The sequence below is a fragment of the Rhodnius prolixus genome, unplaced genomic scaffold (assembly GCF_049639745.1).
Source record: "Rhodnius prolixus isolate KJV_2025 unplaced genomic scaffold, Rpr scaffold_2, whole genome shotgun sequence".
In the NCBI taxonomy this organism is placed as follows: domain Eukaryota; kingdom Metazoa; phylum Arthropoda; class Insecta; order Hemiptera; family Reduviidae; genus Rhodnius; species Rhodnius prolixus.
This window is the reverse complement of record NW_027411592.1, coordinates 15,688,115-15,703,298: the sequence shown is the minus strand read 5'-3', so window position 1 is coordinate 15,703,298 and position 15,184 is coordinate 15,688,115. Positions and strand designations below refer to the sequence as shown.

General features: G+C 31.2%; 2 protein-coding genes across 5 annotated transcripts in view; one reads left to right on the top strand and one right to left on the bottom strand.

Moving 5' to 3' along the window:
• Nucleotides 1-15,184, bottom strand: part of stg1 (stargazin-like protein) — a 338,187-nt gene that overhangs the window by 268,385 nt on the left and 54,618 nt on the right. The window lies entirely within an intron of this gene.
• On the top strand, nucleotides 979-13,716 carry LOC141449105 (UDP-glycosyltransferase UGT5-like). Of its 4 annotated transcripts, none has more exons than XM_074118185.1 (7): nucleotides 979-1,453; nucleotides 2,205-2,315; nucleotides 2,413-4,154; nucleotides 6,019-6,167; nucleotides 8,966-9,194; nucleotides 9,882-10,101; nucleotides 13,320-13,716. In XM_074118185.1, the coding sequence occupies exons 3-7, from the start codon at nucleotides 3,911-3,913 to the stop codon at nucleotides 13,588-13,590; spliced, it is 1,113 nt and encodes a 370-aa protein (XP_073974286.1). In that variant the 5' UTR covers nucleotides 979-1,453; nucleotides 2,205-2,315; nucleotides 2,413-3,910; the 3' UTR covers nucleotides 13,591-13,716. The 4 variants fall into 4 exon arrangements, with proteins under 4 accessions (XP_073974286.1, XP_073974283.1, XP_073974285.1 ...); XM_074118182.1 differs by having other exon boundaries at nucleotides 997-1,453; nucleotides 6,019-6,602; nucleotides 13,320-13,708; XM_074118184.1 differs by lacking the exon at nucleotides 2,413-4,154 and having other exon boundaries at nucleotides 1,000-1,453; nucleotides 6,019-6,602; nucleotides 13,320-13,707.

Genomic DNA, 15,184 nt, shown 5'->3' with positions numbered 1-15,184 from the left:
CTTGCACATTTAAGCAAATTAAGAATTCAAGCATTGTTTGGGATAAGTGACTAATCATGCTTCCCTCTTATAGTTTATTACGTATAATTATTGTATATTATAATTATTTTACTATAATTACTATATATTATATCTATTATTTTATTACAATTTTAACCAACTGTTTTTACTATTGAAGTCAACAAATATGTAGTTAAACTTAGAAGTTAAAAATATTATTTTTAGAAAAACAGTAAGAGAAAAGCGTGCTAGGTTCTTGTTGGAGTTTTATTTTGCTTTTATTAAATAAATAATAATTAATTAAACAAAAAGTCAGATCGAAAAAGGCAGCTTTGGCTCATTTTATGCAGTTACAGTGTTTTATTTTGTGTTCAAAAGCTTTTTTTATAATAAAGGTTTATAATTATTAAACCATGCATCAAACATTGTAAATAGAAATTTACAACTGTAAATCGGAAGAGCTATCAGTTTTATTTATAAATCACATTTTTTACTTGCTTTAAAATTTACAAATATATGTTTTGCTCCGAAATATAAAATTATTTTGAACATAAATTTTTTAGAACGAGCATGAGTTACATGCTGCCATGTTTGACATTGTTAGATATTAATATTTTATCAAGAGGTTAATTTAAAAATCAATTACAAGTAAATTCTACCAGGATAGAATTTTTATGTAATTAAATTCGTTATTTTACTAAAAGAAAAACAAAAACAGTCATTGATACGAAGTCCCAACAAATTAATTATTTAGAATTTTGCAACAACAAAGTTCCCAAGAACATATATCATTATTTTTATTTAATAAAACATGCATAAGTGAAAAAAAATATAAAAAAATTGGGTACAACCAATATTAAATAATATTTTAACACTAGCATACTGCTATTTAAATAAAATATCTTAAAACAACCAATATTTTTCTCAAATATCTCCTACCTCCGCTTAGCTCTACTAATTTGGCCAAAATATACTTTAACTGTCAATTCCCATAAATCATTTAAAAAATAAATAAGACTTAGAACAAAATTTCAACATTGTGACAAGCAAAGAAGTTGTCAAGAATCGCTTAGTTTTGTAAGAATAAAGTATAAAAACAAATTTAATAATCAATAACTGTGGATACCTATACAAAATATAAATCGAAAACATTTGTTTTATATTCATTCATTTGAAAAACAATCTCCTGGTTTATCACAGTAGATTTAAAAGAAAATGTTTAACTGTTGAAAATGAGTGGAGTATATGAATTCGCGCGGCCAAAAGCGGTTTAAGTGACGTAGATGCTTTTCGGGATGGGATGCATGGTTATTGTGAAAAAGGAGGAAGCAAGAATGGAAAATGGATTAGTTCAGCAACGAACAAGAAATTGAGGCCTTTGAGGAGAGTTTATTTGAAGACATAGTAGAGAGCGTTTAAACTATAGCGAACGACTTTACATTGGAAGGAATGAGTAAGTAAGCCTTAAAGACGAAAATATCATTTACATTCATTTATTTTAAATTTAAAATAAAGAAAAGTGTTTCATACCCTCTTATAGAAAATGTATTTCTTTAATAGAGGGAAACACAATAAAATTTACTAAATTCCCTCTATTAGATTTACTCGAAGTGATCTGCATTTCAATATCAGATTATAGGAGACATTCTCCGGTAAACCGAATAATCGATTAATGAATATTAATAAGACTATCCTAAATCAAGCTCTAATTTAAGTATTAGTGATATCAACTAAAATCATAGTAGAAAAATAAATTTTGCACTTATGCGATAGCATTGAATATTTCTTATTAGTTGTACAGATTCGTTTCTGAGAGGTTTCGTTGGGTAAAGAAAATAATTCAAATTTTTAAAGTTACCAATGACTGCTCATCTAATGATTGGCAATAATAGAGTCACACATTCTGAGAAACATAAAGGATGTTAATTATTTCAAAATACAGCTCCAAACAATCTACAGTAACGAAAAAGTTGCAAATGTCCGACATTTAAAAAATAGATTCATTTTAATAAGTGAAAGAATAGTTCAGGGAATTAAAAATGTGCAGTTTTTTAACCTTTTTATTTAATTTTACAATTGCAATAGGAATGATACAATGTTTTTAACATTTTCAAAGATTACTGATTGATGAATTTCTAATTATTGCCAATGTATGATATTACAACATATTCATAGTTTCTAACGAGATTTAGTTTTATTTTTAGCAAGAAATTATTGCGATGGAGCTCCTAAGTAGACATTATATATGCCTAAAAATATAACAAATGTGGAAAATGAAGCCGTATGAAGTTTTTACCTACAACTATTGAAATAAGGTACAATATTATGAATTAATGAGAGATCAATCATATCGTGATTGACTGCAATTTTATAAGAAATAGATTACTTTTTTATCAGACTGTTTTTTCGCAGCCAACATACCTACGTTCTGACACTCGTTGAATGGTCTCGAAGAAATGATAACTTACCCGCCATTATCAAACGTTTTTCACTTACAAACAGAGAACTCTACATTACTTTAACGATACCACCTGTCAATAGCACACTGCTTGATTTTGCCTCACAGTCAGAGTATAAATCTCACAAAGTCACACAAAGCGACAATTTTAACTTCAAATAAAGGAACATATTATAAGGAAACAGTATTTTGTAAAAAACAAGGTATATATTTTTAATCGTAAGCCTTGCCGAAAATGACGTTTCTATGTTAAAATAATTAAGAAAATGATGTTACCAAAACAAAGTACTTCAAATCACGATTTATGAAACAGACCTCAGTATAATAGAATAAAACGGTTTTTTAAAAGTTATCCTGTCTGGTTGTCAGATAGGCTTCGCACGACCGTCCATCTTCAGGCATTCTTGTTGAAAGTGAAGAATGAACAACAAAAATTTCTCAAAAAGCAAAAGAACCAATCGAATGCAAAAGAAATGGAAAAGTAAAAAATGCACAGAATTGAGGAAATGGACACTAGCCTTAAGACTGCGTCCCGTTGGCAGCTAGCAGCAAACACTGACGCATTCTTGATGCCCCAATAAACGATTTTTTAATTAGATCGCCCGAGTTTATTGATTTCAACGCGAAGATTCAGAGTTATAACTTATACCTACATTTTTACTAAAAAGATTTTACTGCCAATTCCCGTATGTTCTAACTCGGCCACAGCGTGCGGACTTTTCAAGCTCACAAGATTGTTTACAATAGTTTACTAATTAACCGCAACGAAACTATTGGCAAAAACCAGCAGATGATCGTCAATAAATGAACAAACAGTTTCACGCCATTTCCAGCGATGATCAATCCACCAAATAAACTATCATTTAAGTTCAAAGCCGCTTGGATTCAGAAGTGCATGAGAAAGAAAGTGATAAAAAAAAGAAGCTAAATATCCCGTCACATATTTTAGTTTTGTAAAGGTAATGAGAATAATAGATTGTGCACAAAGCCATATATTTGGATTCTGCACAGCAACACTTCATATGGATATTTATATAAAGAAGAAGATAAAAAAAAAATTAGTTTGATAACATTAATTCTTTACAAATTGACAGCAAAATGCTAGGGAAATGTGAAGAGAACTGAAAATAAAGAAAATCCTTGCAAAATAATTAGATTACGTCATAAAATTAGAGCTGCGGCGCTTCTATAAGTTAACAATATTATCTTATCAATTTTCTACCCTCACACTAATTGACCTCCAATACTGCCAGAGTTCACGTCCAATTAATAAAAAAAAATCATGTCAATAATTTACCATTCAAGGAAATATTCATAATTAATAATCATAATTGTTTAGACAAATAACAAATTGAAGGGACAATGTGAAAAAAAATTTATAAGTTTTCTCTAATCTTACATGTGTATATAAATAGGAAAACAGTGATGGATTGACTAGTGTTACTGTCCAGAATGGAGGTGTCGTTGGCGTTGTGCGTAGTGGCAGCGGTTTGTGCTCTCGCAGTGAATATCCGTGCTGCAGAAATTCTTTTAGTGTTTCCTTTGCCAATGAAAAGTCATTACTACACACTTTTGCCTTTAATAAATTCGCTAGCTGATAAAGGACATCATGTTACTAGTTATTCATCATTGCCATTTGGTCCGCATCTAAATATTACTGAACATCTCTTTGACTATGACCTTCCTGCAAAATTAGGTATGTAATTTATGATTAAATTAATTAAAAATCTATTGTGAATGCCTATATGACTTTTTGAAATGCAATTCTTTATGTTTTACGGTACTTGTGAGTACCATTGGCAATACCTGAAGACGATATCAGAGCGCTCGAAAACGGTGTCAAACCAAAATAACGGTCTGCAAAGTTGTAACAATACATCCCCCTCTCTTAGTCTACTTAATGTACAAATTGTTAAAAAATGTCTTTTCCTATCAATAGAATTCACTGCTGAATAAACACCCACCCCATAATCTCACATTTTTGCGAATCATCCCATTGTTATTTTTTGTAATATATACCAGAAACATGCATTAATATGCAGTGGAACTATAAATTAGTTCTCAATTTTGATCCTGATGAGCGAATACGATACTCAGCTTCAAAAGAGATTTTCAGCACGGTTAGCCAGGCTCTAAAGAAACGCCTTCAACTGGTGCTAGAAAGTTCCAGGAGACTGGAAGAAGTTTCCTTCGTCAAGGTGGTAGATCGTACAGCTGTTTTAAGAAATGAAGAGCTAGATGGTAGGCATAGTTAGGTACTTCGTTCTTCCCTGTATTGAATACGAATACTTGGCTGGCATATCTGTGCGAACACGCAGAGTACATCCCAGGAATGAAAGACTACACAGCATTACAGCAATAAGTTCAATAATTTTTTCTGATAAAATGTTGAATTTCAAAAAATGATTTTATAAAATTTTGATGTTTACGGTACAAAGAAACAAATAAATAGAAATTAGGTTCTCTAAAATTTTATTAATACGATACATTAATTACCCTGTGAATAAAGAAATGCTTGCTTAAAATCCAGTGCAAGCATATTTAGGTTGCTCTGCTTGACCAGTATACTAAGATGGAAAAATAGTCAAGTGCATCTACCGACTACGACTTATCTATAAGTTCATAATACCAATAGTGCCTTTCTTCATTATGATTATGATAACGATTTCCATTTCGATCAAAGGATGCTGCATGGAGCTTTAAGACACGAGTTATTAGTTTAAGGAAGTCTCAGTTGGTACGCTCTAAGAGTGTTGCTTTAAAAATGCACCCTATTCCTCTGTAGTCTTCCAAGTTTCTCCTGATGAATTCCTTTGTCACCAGCAGTTCTTGCACTAGAAAAGAACAATCTTCTTTTTTTTTTGGCCAGCACTTCTAGTTTCTCATTGCTGTAGATGTCAGATTGTCCAGCGATCTTCTAGATAACGAATATTGTTCTTTTTGAAAGTCTGAGGAAATAGCAAACAAGTTCTCTTTGTGGCTTCACAAAATTAATGGCAGTTTATTCAGTAGTTGAGTCCAATTAAAACAGAATATTTTTTAACTTCCCAGATAGTGAGAAATATCTTAGATTGTGGCCACCTCACCATAAGTTATCACAATCAACCACCCATTTTAATTGAAGCTTCCACGTGTAGGAGGAACTCGCGACACAAGTTTTGCTGAATGCGTCCGCGTATATTCGCATCATGACCAGACCCTCATTTACGGGTATATTTCAATTACTATCGAACAGCGTACAAAAACTGTTGCAAACACAATTTTCGTTTGAAGCCGGGGTAATATGAATTGAATAATATTTAAAGTTACATGGGACGAAAAGTATTACTAGCTATAATTTAACATTTCCTAGATGTGATTAAAAGTAGATCTTCACTCGTTGTTTTAAGTCAATAAATGTCATTTCATTTTATAATTACAAAAAAAAAACTTATTTGATTCCACTTAAGCTGGTTAAAAAGTTCCAAGTTTAGATTTTACTATATTTTTAATTAATTTAAAAAATTAAAGTTGTGAACTTTTTTTATGACCGCTATTGTTTAATAGTTTTCTGATTTCAGGCAAAAAAGATATGACAAAAATGGGCACTTCTGTAACATTATTGATGGAAATCCACGACATGGGATACCAGAGTGCGTTGAGTTTCTTCAAAACAAAACAATTCCGCGAACTAATGAAGAGTACCCGTAAATATGATGCGCTCATTACTGTAAATATAATACAAGAGTACTTAGCCGCATTACAACATAAATTTAATACTACTAATATCGAAATATTACCACATGCAAATTCACCAGTGATATGTCTACTGAATGGTATACCATTCAATCCAAGTTATTATGTGGACGTTAAGTTACCATACACAGATAGAATGGTCTTCATGGAAAGATTGCACAATACATATAATGTCCTTGTGTCATGGTTTGTTACATATTTTATAATTATAAGAAGAATGGCAAACATAGCTGATCAATACATTAGATATCCAAATTGGGAGTATAGACCGCCATTAGAGCGACTAATAATGAACAAATCATTAATACTGGTTAATGGGCATCACGTTCTCAATTACCCATATCCATTACCACCACATGTTAGAGACATTGCCGGCATCAGCATCCGACCAAACCAACCGCTGCCAAAAGTAATTTCTTAGCTTCTATTTTAAAATTACTATTATTTTATGTTTTTTTGTACCAAAACTTAAATTTGAATATACATTTTGTTATTTTTTTCCATTGCAAACGCACTGCTAACATTTAAGATCTACTTTGCACCATCCTACTAAGTGCCGCTTCTCTAGTCAAAACAGAAATATGAGAAACCCCCGTGATCTAAAATCAATGGGAGTTACAAAAGAGAGAATTTGCTTTTCCGTGTCAACAATTCACCATGAGGGAACCAATCAGCTTAAAAACAACTTATACAAACCTCTTAGTACACTCCGACCGAAATTGTATTCTAAAGAAGTTTTTGCTTTAATTTTGGAACTTATTTTGTAAGTTCTTATTATTTTGTAACTTATTTGTATTTTGTAAGCTATTTAATCAAAAGCAATAGGTCTAGTATTAAAATTAGAAGGTGTATAATACTAAAATTAGGAATGTTCGACAGGTTTTGGAGAAGTGATTCTTTTCAAACCTGGTATATTAATTAGTAAATTAATTAGTTTAATTCTCCTCACTAATGTCACAAGGTGGATAGTAATTGTAGAATATTGTTCATAGTTTTTGGTGACTGAATCATTCGTCCAAAAATAAAATAAAATCTTTGCCAATTTTAGTCATAACTTTACATAGACAGGTTAGAAGTGACACCAACATTAGATCTAACATTGTAAAAAATATAATTGTTAATAAGAGTAAGCCCTGAAGTCGACTAAAGCCGAAAGCTTGGCAAAATAATAATAATAATGACTGAAATTAGCAACATTTCTTCCTTGCGGCGGTAATTACATACAATACCTTTCAATTCAATGAAAAGTTTTAGCTTTCCAGATGAATAGCCAACAGCTTCCTCACGATGCTTAGCCTCTAATGAACGATAGGATCCAGATAGAAAAATATCCCAAAAAGGTACTTGCCCAGGTTAGTAAAAAAAGCAAGAAAAAAGCGAACTGCGAAACTAGGATAAAAATTTAATAAAAACTAATTGAGAGTAATATTTAGTTGGAGACATCCAATTATTAGAAAATACATCTTGGAGATATGATAATATTGGCATCCTTGTTTGAACAAAAAGTGGTGAGAAACGAGAAAGTTAATTAAGAAAAATGGAAAATCAGCGCCTAACGATTACAATCTTTTTTTCTCTTATTCTCTACAATGAAAAAAAAAGAAGAAAAACTGTGTCCAGAGTTTTTATAGATCTGTATCTCTAGAGACGGTAAAGAGCTTTTACGAGCTTAGCTTGAAATGGTGGGATTTATTCAAATCGGTACAATTCTGATTAACTTCTCCCCTGGGAACAACCCTTTTGGATACAAAAACCTACGTTTAACGAAATGTTAAGGTCAAAACAAACCATTAAAAAATATATCCCGCTAAAGATGGTTTTTCTCAGCATAGAATTCAAAGCTATTCTTTGAATTGTTGATACTCTAAGGAGTTTTACTAACCAAATCATTTTACAGTTAGCGTTGCAAATATTATTCGATTCATTTTGTTTTATGAAACTTCACGCATCAGTTCTTCATTTCCTTGCAGAATAGAAAAAAAGTTATAAATAAAATGGGCGCAAGAGTTTAGGACACTTCCGTAGAGTTGGTAACCCACACAGAAATGGGTGTACAACAAGAAAACCTGGTTCACCATTCTCCTCGAAACCTAAATTTCAGTTAGTATCGTAGAGAAAAGGACAGGGATAAATGAAGGCCTTAAAACTGAAAATACCTTCTTTTTCAGGAGGAAAATCAAGAGCTATTAAAAAACAATTTCTGTAAGGGTAATGAAAATCAAGTTTAGTCACTTAGCTTTATATTTTACTTTCTAACATTCTTCTGAAGAATAATAGATTCTTATTTTGTATGTCATATGATCAGATTTTACATCTTGCAAGCAGAGCATAATAAATTGGGAATGTAGCTTACAACTAGAAAACTTAGAGGCGATTGTCAAGAACGTTAAGACTTAAAGATGTTTTTTGAAATAAAAACTGTAATAACCACAATTATATCACAATGGATGTCTCTCCTTCTGGCAGTCATGATCGTGTTCGAGAACTATTCCTCGTAGTCATTTACTAAAACTGTGTAGTTTTAACGGTATCGTTGAAATTATTCGTTAGAGCAACATGTTTTCTCAATTTTTAAAAATAAGTTCAAAACTTTGCCTGACAAAGCTGAACCATATTTACTCGTATAGTTACACATTGGCGATAAACTCCTTCTCACCTATCGAATAGTATTTCACGTAAGCTTAGAATTATAAAATAAAACGAAATAAAATATTTCATACTGATAATGAAAAAATTAAAATTTAAAATTACTTTTATTTCTTCTTTTTTTAGAATATTGAAGATTTTATTACAAGCTGGCCAAATGGTGTAATTGTTTTAAGCTGGGGTTCGGCTGTAACTGGTTCTATGGCGGATAGTGCTAAGACGGATAAGATCCTGCTATCTGCTTTTGCTGAGCTCAAGTATGGAGTACTGTGGAAGACAAATAAGAACAAATTCGCAATACCAGCTCCGCCAAATGTAATGGTAATAAAATGGTTACCACAACAAGACGTTCTGGGTAAAGTTAAAATTAAGTTTTAAAAATGTTAAATATTTGTTCTGTACTAAACAAATAGTAAGATTGGATAATTACTTAACTAATAATATTATTATCCCTTGTGGCTACTAAGAAAAAGAGTACAAACCTCAAGAATATTTTTAACAATTTGTTCATTATCCTATACAACTTAACATCTCCATTTCAACACCAGCGATTCTTTTCCTTGCACACTTAAGAGATCATTAACTTCCTAAGAATAGTGTGCGATGAAAAGGGATAGATTTGAGCTTGATTTAGATGTGATAGAAAACGGTCAGTGTCGTCTGTGTGACCGACCTAGTACAAAACAAAAACACTGGAATCTTATATGGTTTGATTCTTGGCACCTGTCAGTAACTTAGCAAAGAAACTCTTTCAGTACTACTTTACACAACGGTCTGTAATGGAAGGTTTTACAAACTGTAAATTATTGGAAAGAATTAAAATCTATCCAAAATCCGGTGATTGAACGTGGAGAATGTTAGTCAAAGAAAGTTTTGTGATAAACACCAGAATTTGGATTAAAACAAATTATTTTGAACAAATAGTACAGCCTAATATGGGCGTTTTTGAACGTTTCGCTTTTTCGTACACATTTTGACGATCGAATATCCTACCGGACAAGTTTTAATTAACGAAAATTAATTTACAAAATTATTTTTTTAGCACATAAAAACGTTAAAGTGTTCTTAACGCATGGTGGTTATAATTCTATAGTAGAAACCACGCACTATGGTGTACCAGTAGTGTTAACACCATTCTTCATGGATCAAAGGAAGAATGCACGTAAATTGATTGAAGTGAAGGTAGGAGTACAGCTTCTTCCAGAGAACCTCACTAAAGAGTCCTTAATTTGGGCCATTAACGAAGTTGCCGCTAATCACAGGTATACATAAATTCTTTGGATAAATACCAAATTTTAGGTCTTTTAAGAATTTCATTAATAAAAGTAAATGAATAAAGCATGAATACTTTGTAAGAGAACCGAGAACAGACAGCATTTGCTAATACGGTTTTTCTTTGAAAAGAAGCCAAAATGTAAATATTTGTGCAGGAGTACAATTTTTAAAAAATCTAGAACGCAACAAACGATTTTGTGTTCAATACAGCTAAAAATTTTCAAAAATATAATATATTTCCTTTTTACAATAACGGAACTACGAACAGACTATTCTCGTACAAAGGCTATATTTTTCCAAAGTTATTTCACTGTTTTTCATTTTATTATCCATTATTTTTATAATCATATCTTAACTTTTGAAGAGTTTTTAAGAAAATTGTCTAGAACGCTTAAATTAAACATTATCTGAAAAAAAATTAGTATTCAGTTACTCGAAAGAAATCTAGTTGTATTAATGTTTTGAACAGTTAAAAATCTTATGTTAACACTTACAAACTTTCTCAGAATGCAATTCTCCAGTGTCTTACACAAATTTTCGTTGAAACTTAGAATATTTACTAAATGTAAATGGCTTCCAGCACTGCTAAACCAGGTACTAAACATTAAAAGTGTATTTATGAGAGAAGCGTGACATGCCTATTTGACTTAAAACTCATCTAAAATCATTTTTCTTGACAAGAAATTTTAAAGTAAAAATTTTTATGATTACACGCATTTCAAAAAATTCTATGCTGATTTTGTATGAAGCAATCGATGTATGGTGGCACCTAAACAAAATATCAAAATTTAATTTTAAAATATGTATAGAAGTCGTAACCTAATCTTGGCAAATTGCACAAAAATGAAAAATGGACTTAGTAAAGTAGCGTTTACGTCAACGATTTTTTTCCTTTCGACAATTTAGCAAACAATTTTCATTGAACTTTCATAGATGATGTCGTACAACACTTACCTCGAGTGAAATTTCAGCAAAATACACGATTAGACATTTTCGCTCCCTACTCCCATAGTCAACTTTTTCTGTATTTTAGTTTTCTTTAAAATGACTCTAACCTTCGGTATTCACATTAAAATCAAGAAGATCTATATTTTGTATTTGATACACTTTAATAAGGGACGCTGTAGAATACAGAATAATCTCTAATATTTGTAAAACTAAGAATAAATTTGCGGACAAGAGTTTGAAGAGGATTTCTCAATTGTGAGTACTTTTTAAAATTATTTTAGCAAGTAATCTTTCGTTTATTATGCTCTTGATCTTGCTTTATCTTCGTTCCTTCTCCTAAATACTGAATCATACTTCTTTTCTGAATGGACTGTTCATCTTAGGAAGATCCTTGCGAAAATAGCTTCTAGCTTTTTCTCTAAACTTCGAATTGGAATTTATGTACCAAGCTCTTTAAAGCTTAATAACTTTTTTAGCTAAACTCTTTGGATGAGAAAAGTTCCCTCTAAATGTAATGATCAGTTTTAAACGCTTGGAGTTGGAAGCGAATAAGTTATGAACTTCAGACAGATTGAAGGAAGTAGTCGGTGAAGGTCCAATTCCCCACTTTCTTCTGTAAGTTGGGCGAGTCAGAATCTTTAGCACCAAGTTTTCAATCTTTGCCGGTCTTGGTTAAGGTTTTTCAGTTTCAGATATCACTGTCCAGCGTCGGACATCCAGCTGGAAGAAGCTTATCGCCTGTGATTTGATATACTAATTTTCCTGTAGAAATCGGTCAACCCTTAGTGTACTGAACTGAAAGCAAAACATCTCTCCTTTAAAATGAACATTCGGAGAAAAATATTCAAACAAAAAAGACTGATTTTTTTTTTCTCTCCAATACTTTATGTGAACTACCCCCCATCATATTAAACTTCTTTGGCTACATTTAAAATTTTAAATAAATTTAAATTCTTTTGTTATTTCAAGAATATTGAAAAGAAAATAAATGTTCATATAATTTATTTATTTTTTTTAAAGACTATTGGTTAGGAAGTTGAACGGAATACTAATTCAGTCAAGTCAGTTTTCGTTAGTCGCGTTATAATTTTATACTTGGAAACAAGTAGATTGGCACAAGGTACGAGGGATGCCGGTTTCGATTGGAGAGTAGAACATTAAGGGTACTCTCTCCCATCATCACAATCTATTGAGGGGACCAAAAACAAATATTCCTTCTTGACATTAAAACTAAATCTGCTACAGGAATTCATGGCTGTTTGAAGTTTGCAGTTCTATTCAGCAATTAGATATCATTGTACACCAAGCAGTAGCCTAATTGAGACAGTAGAAGGGTTGAAAGGATTTGTCGATTACACTTGGTTTATTACATTTTAGTTGGTATCGGTTTTGTAAATTCTGTTTGAAATCTCTTGCGAGAGGTTAGTACACACAAGAAGGGAGTTACTAGTCCTTAGTCTTGATATGCCTTAGACTTGGAAATGTTTAATGGTGGAACATTACTTTTGGCCAAAGAAATATTGAAATAACATGCTACTGAACTTTACAAGGCTCCTTCAGTTTTATGAGACACAAAACCAGTGATATTAGATGTGCATATATCAGTTAATTGCAATTGCTATCTCTAGACGAATGCTGCTTAACTTAAGGAGAAAACTGCGAAGAGCTAAGTAATGTTCCTTGTGTGATGCCAGCATTAATCTCTCGCTTACTTTAACTTGTAGTTTCAATAACTATTTTCCAAGTTAAATTCAATTCGTTTTCTATAACAGTAAACTAAAGAAATTAAAATCTCTTGAGGTGTTGTTACATTGAATATAAGTACACCGAACAGATGTTTATGATGCATTTTAGCCTCTTACGAAATAATTACAATATTTAAACGTTTCTAAAACGTCAATCTTTTTATTAAGAAAAAATATGTTTTATCAAAAACCAGTCTTTTGAAAAAAATCTTTTTTTTATCCTCTCAACTTGCCCTTCTAGAATTTGGTGACTGGAATGCATTCTAAACATATCAATAAAAGTGGGGATATTCAATATCTAAAATACCATTCGACAGCAGTTGGTCTTTTTTTAAGTTTTTAGCACGCCAACACTAAAACAGTTCCTCAGAAGGGCGCAATGCTACCCAAAACATTAAAAAAACGTTTTCTACCTCTTCCAGGGAACAACTTTACATATCATTTTTATATGAACAATTCTGATGAGAACTTGCAATTTAGTTAAATCCTTAAAAGATAATTGTGTATTGCAGATATAAAGATGCAGCTATAAAAAGGTCAGAGATGTTCCGTGATAGACCAATGAGCCCCGCTCAGGAAGCAGTCTACTGGATAGAATATGTAATCAGACACGGGGATGTACTCAGGCCAGCTTCCACTGAAATGTCTTTCTTTCAATTACTGTTACTTGATGTGATGGCCTTCAGTGTATTAGTTGCAATTAGCGTTTATTTTATGATTAAGAAAATTGTATTATTCAGTTATCAGCACTCAGTGACTCAATTAGACAAAAAGACAATGTAAATAAATGTTCACAACTTGTAAATATGAGCTATTAAAATAATATAGTATGTAAATATCATCAGATTTCTACATCAAATATATAATTTGGACCTTGCAAAAAAACAAATTATGCACTAACGTAAATAGGAATCGCAATATCTCAGAAGTTAGTACACCATTGTAATTTGTAAATTTGAAAGTTGGTGAGCCTGTTTCGTGGGCGACCAAGTTGTCGAAAATCTTTTACGGCTTTTACATCTAGAATATCAAAAATATTCAATTAGATGTTTCATAACAACCCAACCATTCTTTGATGCTAGAAGTCTCCCGAAACATTTTCACAAAATACTTCTAAGCCAATCGTTACTTTAGCATGAATAGTGGTCATTCACTTGTGCAGAAGTCACTTCACTTTCAGTTGGCTGCTGGAAAAGTGTCTTCCTTTGGGCAATTTATGGCCAAATATTAATAATAAATAATATTTATTTCTGGTATTCGGAGTAACCAATCAGAAAGAATGCAGAACTGAAGGAGGTTTAGAATGAAGATGATCTACTAACTCGGATTAAGGAAGGTAAAATATATAAAAGTAAGTTAAAGTAACAACGTACTTATAGGATGATGAATGCGCTAAGTAGGTCATCTCTGGAAAATAAATATTACAATTCTATTTCAAGAAATAAATGAGGTTCTTATTAATTTTATATTTTCAAAATAAAATTTTTTATGCAATTCCATGAATGAGAGAATGCATTAATAAACGCACTTCGGTTCATTTTTTTACGATTTCCTAGAACGTTAACATATTCAGACTAGACTTTTGGAGGCCAACAAAATATAAATATAGTTATGGGTCAATTTTTTTTAATTTAGACGTCTAAAACATTATTTTATTAAATAATATTTTATCCAAATCTGCTTGCACATACAGAACAGCCTGTAACAAAGTTACCAATAATATTGTTATTAGAAAGAGATCGCTGTTTGGAGACACTCAGAAGCATTTGACCGAATCGTTGGTGATTACAGAATTATAATAATCTTTCTGTAACTGAGTCCCTTGTGAATTTTTATACATTATGTAATTAAATGAATTGTGCGATTTCATATCTTGTACCTAAGATACAATTTTGTGACAGTTTATTTACTTTTGACGATCAAGCAATAGGAGACTTTTTGGAAATGGCAAAAATATAGGAATATATCATAGAATTTATTTTAAATAAGAGTGACTCATTTAATTTAGTCATTAAAGTAATATAAAGAAATGAGTGATAGAAATGAAGTGCTATTTATAAATATGGATAATTTAGTTTGTATTCATATTTTACAAAATATAAATTTATTGTTCTTTTATAGAAAGAATAATATTTGGTAGAATATTACACGAATAATTTGTTTAGAAAATTATACACTAATAAGACATTCAAATAGGATTAAAAGGAAACTAAATTATAATTAATACTTGAACATTACTATAAAATTACACTTGAACAAAAAATAAAAAACATTTGTTTGTTAAACTAAGTTTCTAATGTATAAAAACATCTAAACATGTTTAGTAATGGAGTACATTATGTACACACGACTGCTTCTGCTTCGTTTGATGTGAATT

Coding starts and splice junctions, on each gene's coding strand:
- LOC141449105 (XM_074118182.1), top strand. CDS start 3,911: ATGGAGGTGTCGTTGGCGTTGTGCGTAGTGGCAGCGGTTTGTGCTCTC. Junction 4,155..6,018: donor TGACCTTCCTGCAAAATTAG/GTATGTAATTTA, acceptor TTCTGATTTCAG/GCAAAAAAGATATGACAAAA. Junction 10,102..13,319: donor GAAGTTGCCGCTAATCACAG/GTATACATAAAT, acceptor TGTGTATTGCAG/ATATAAAGATGCAGCTATAA.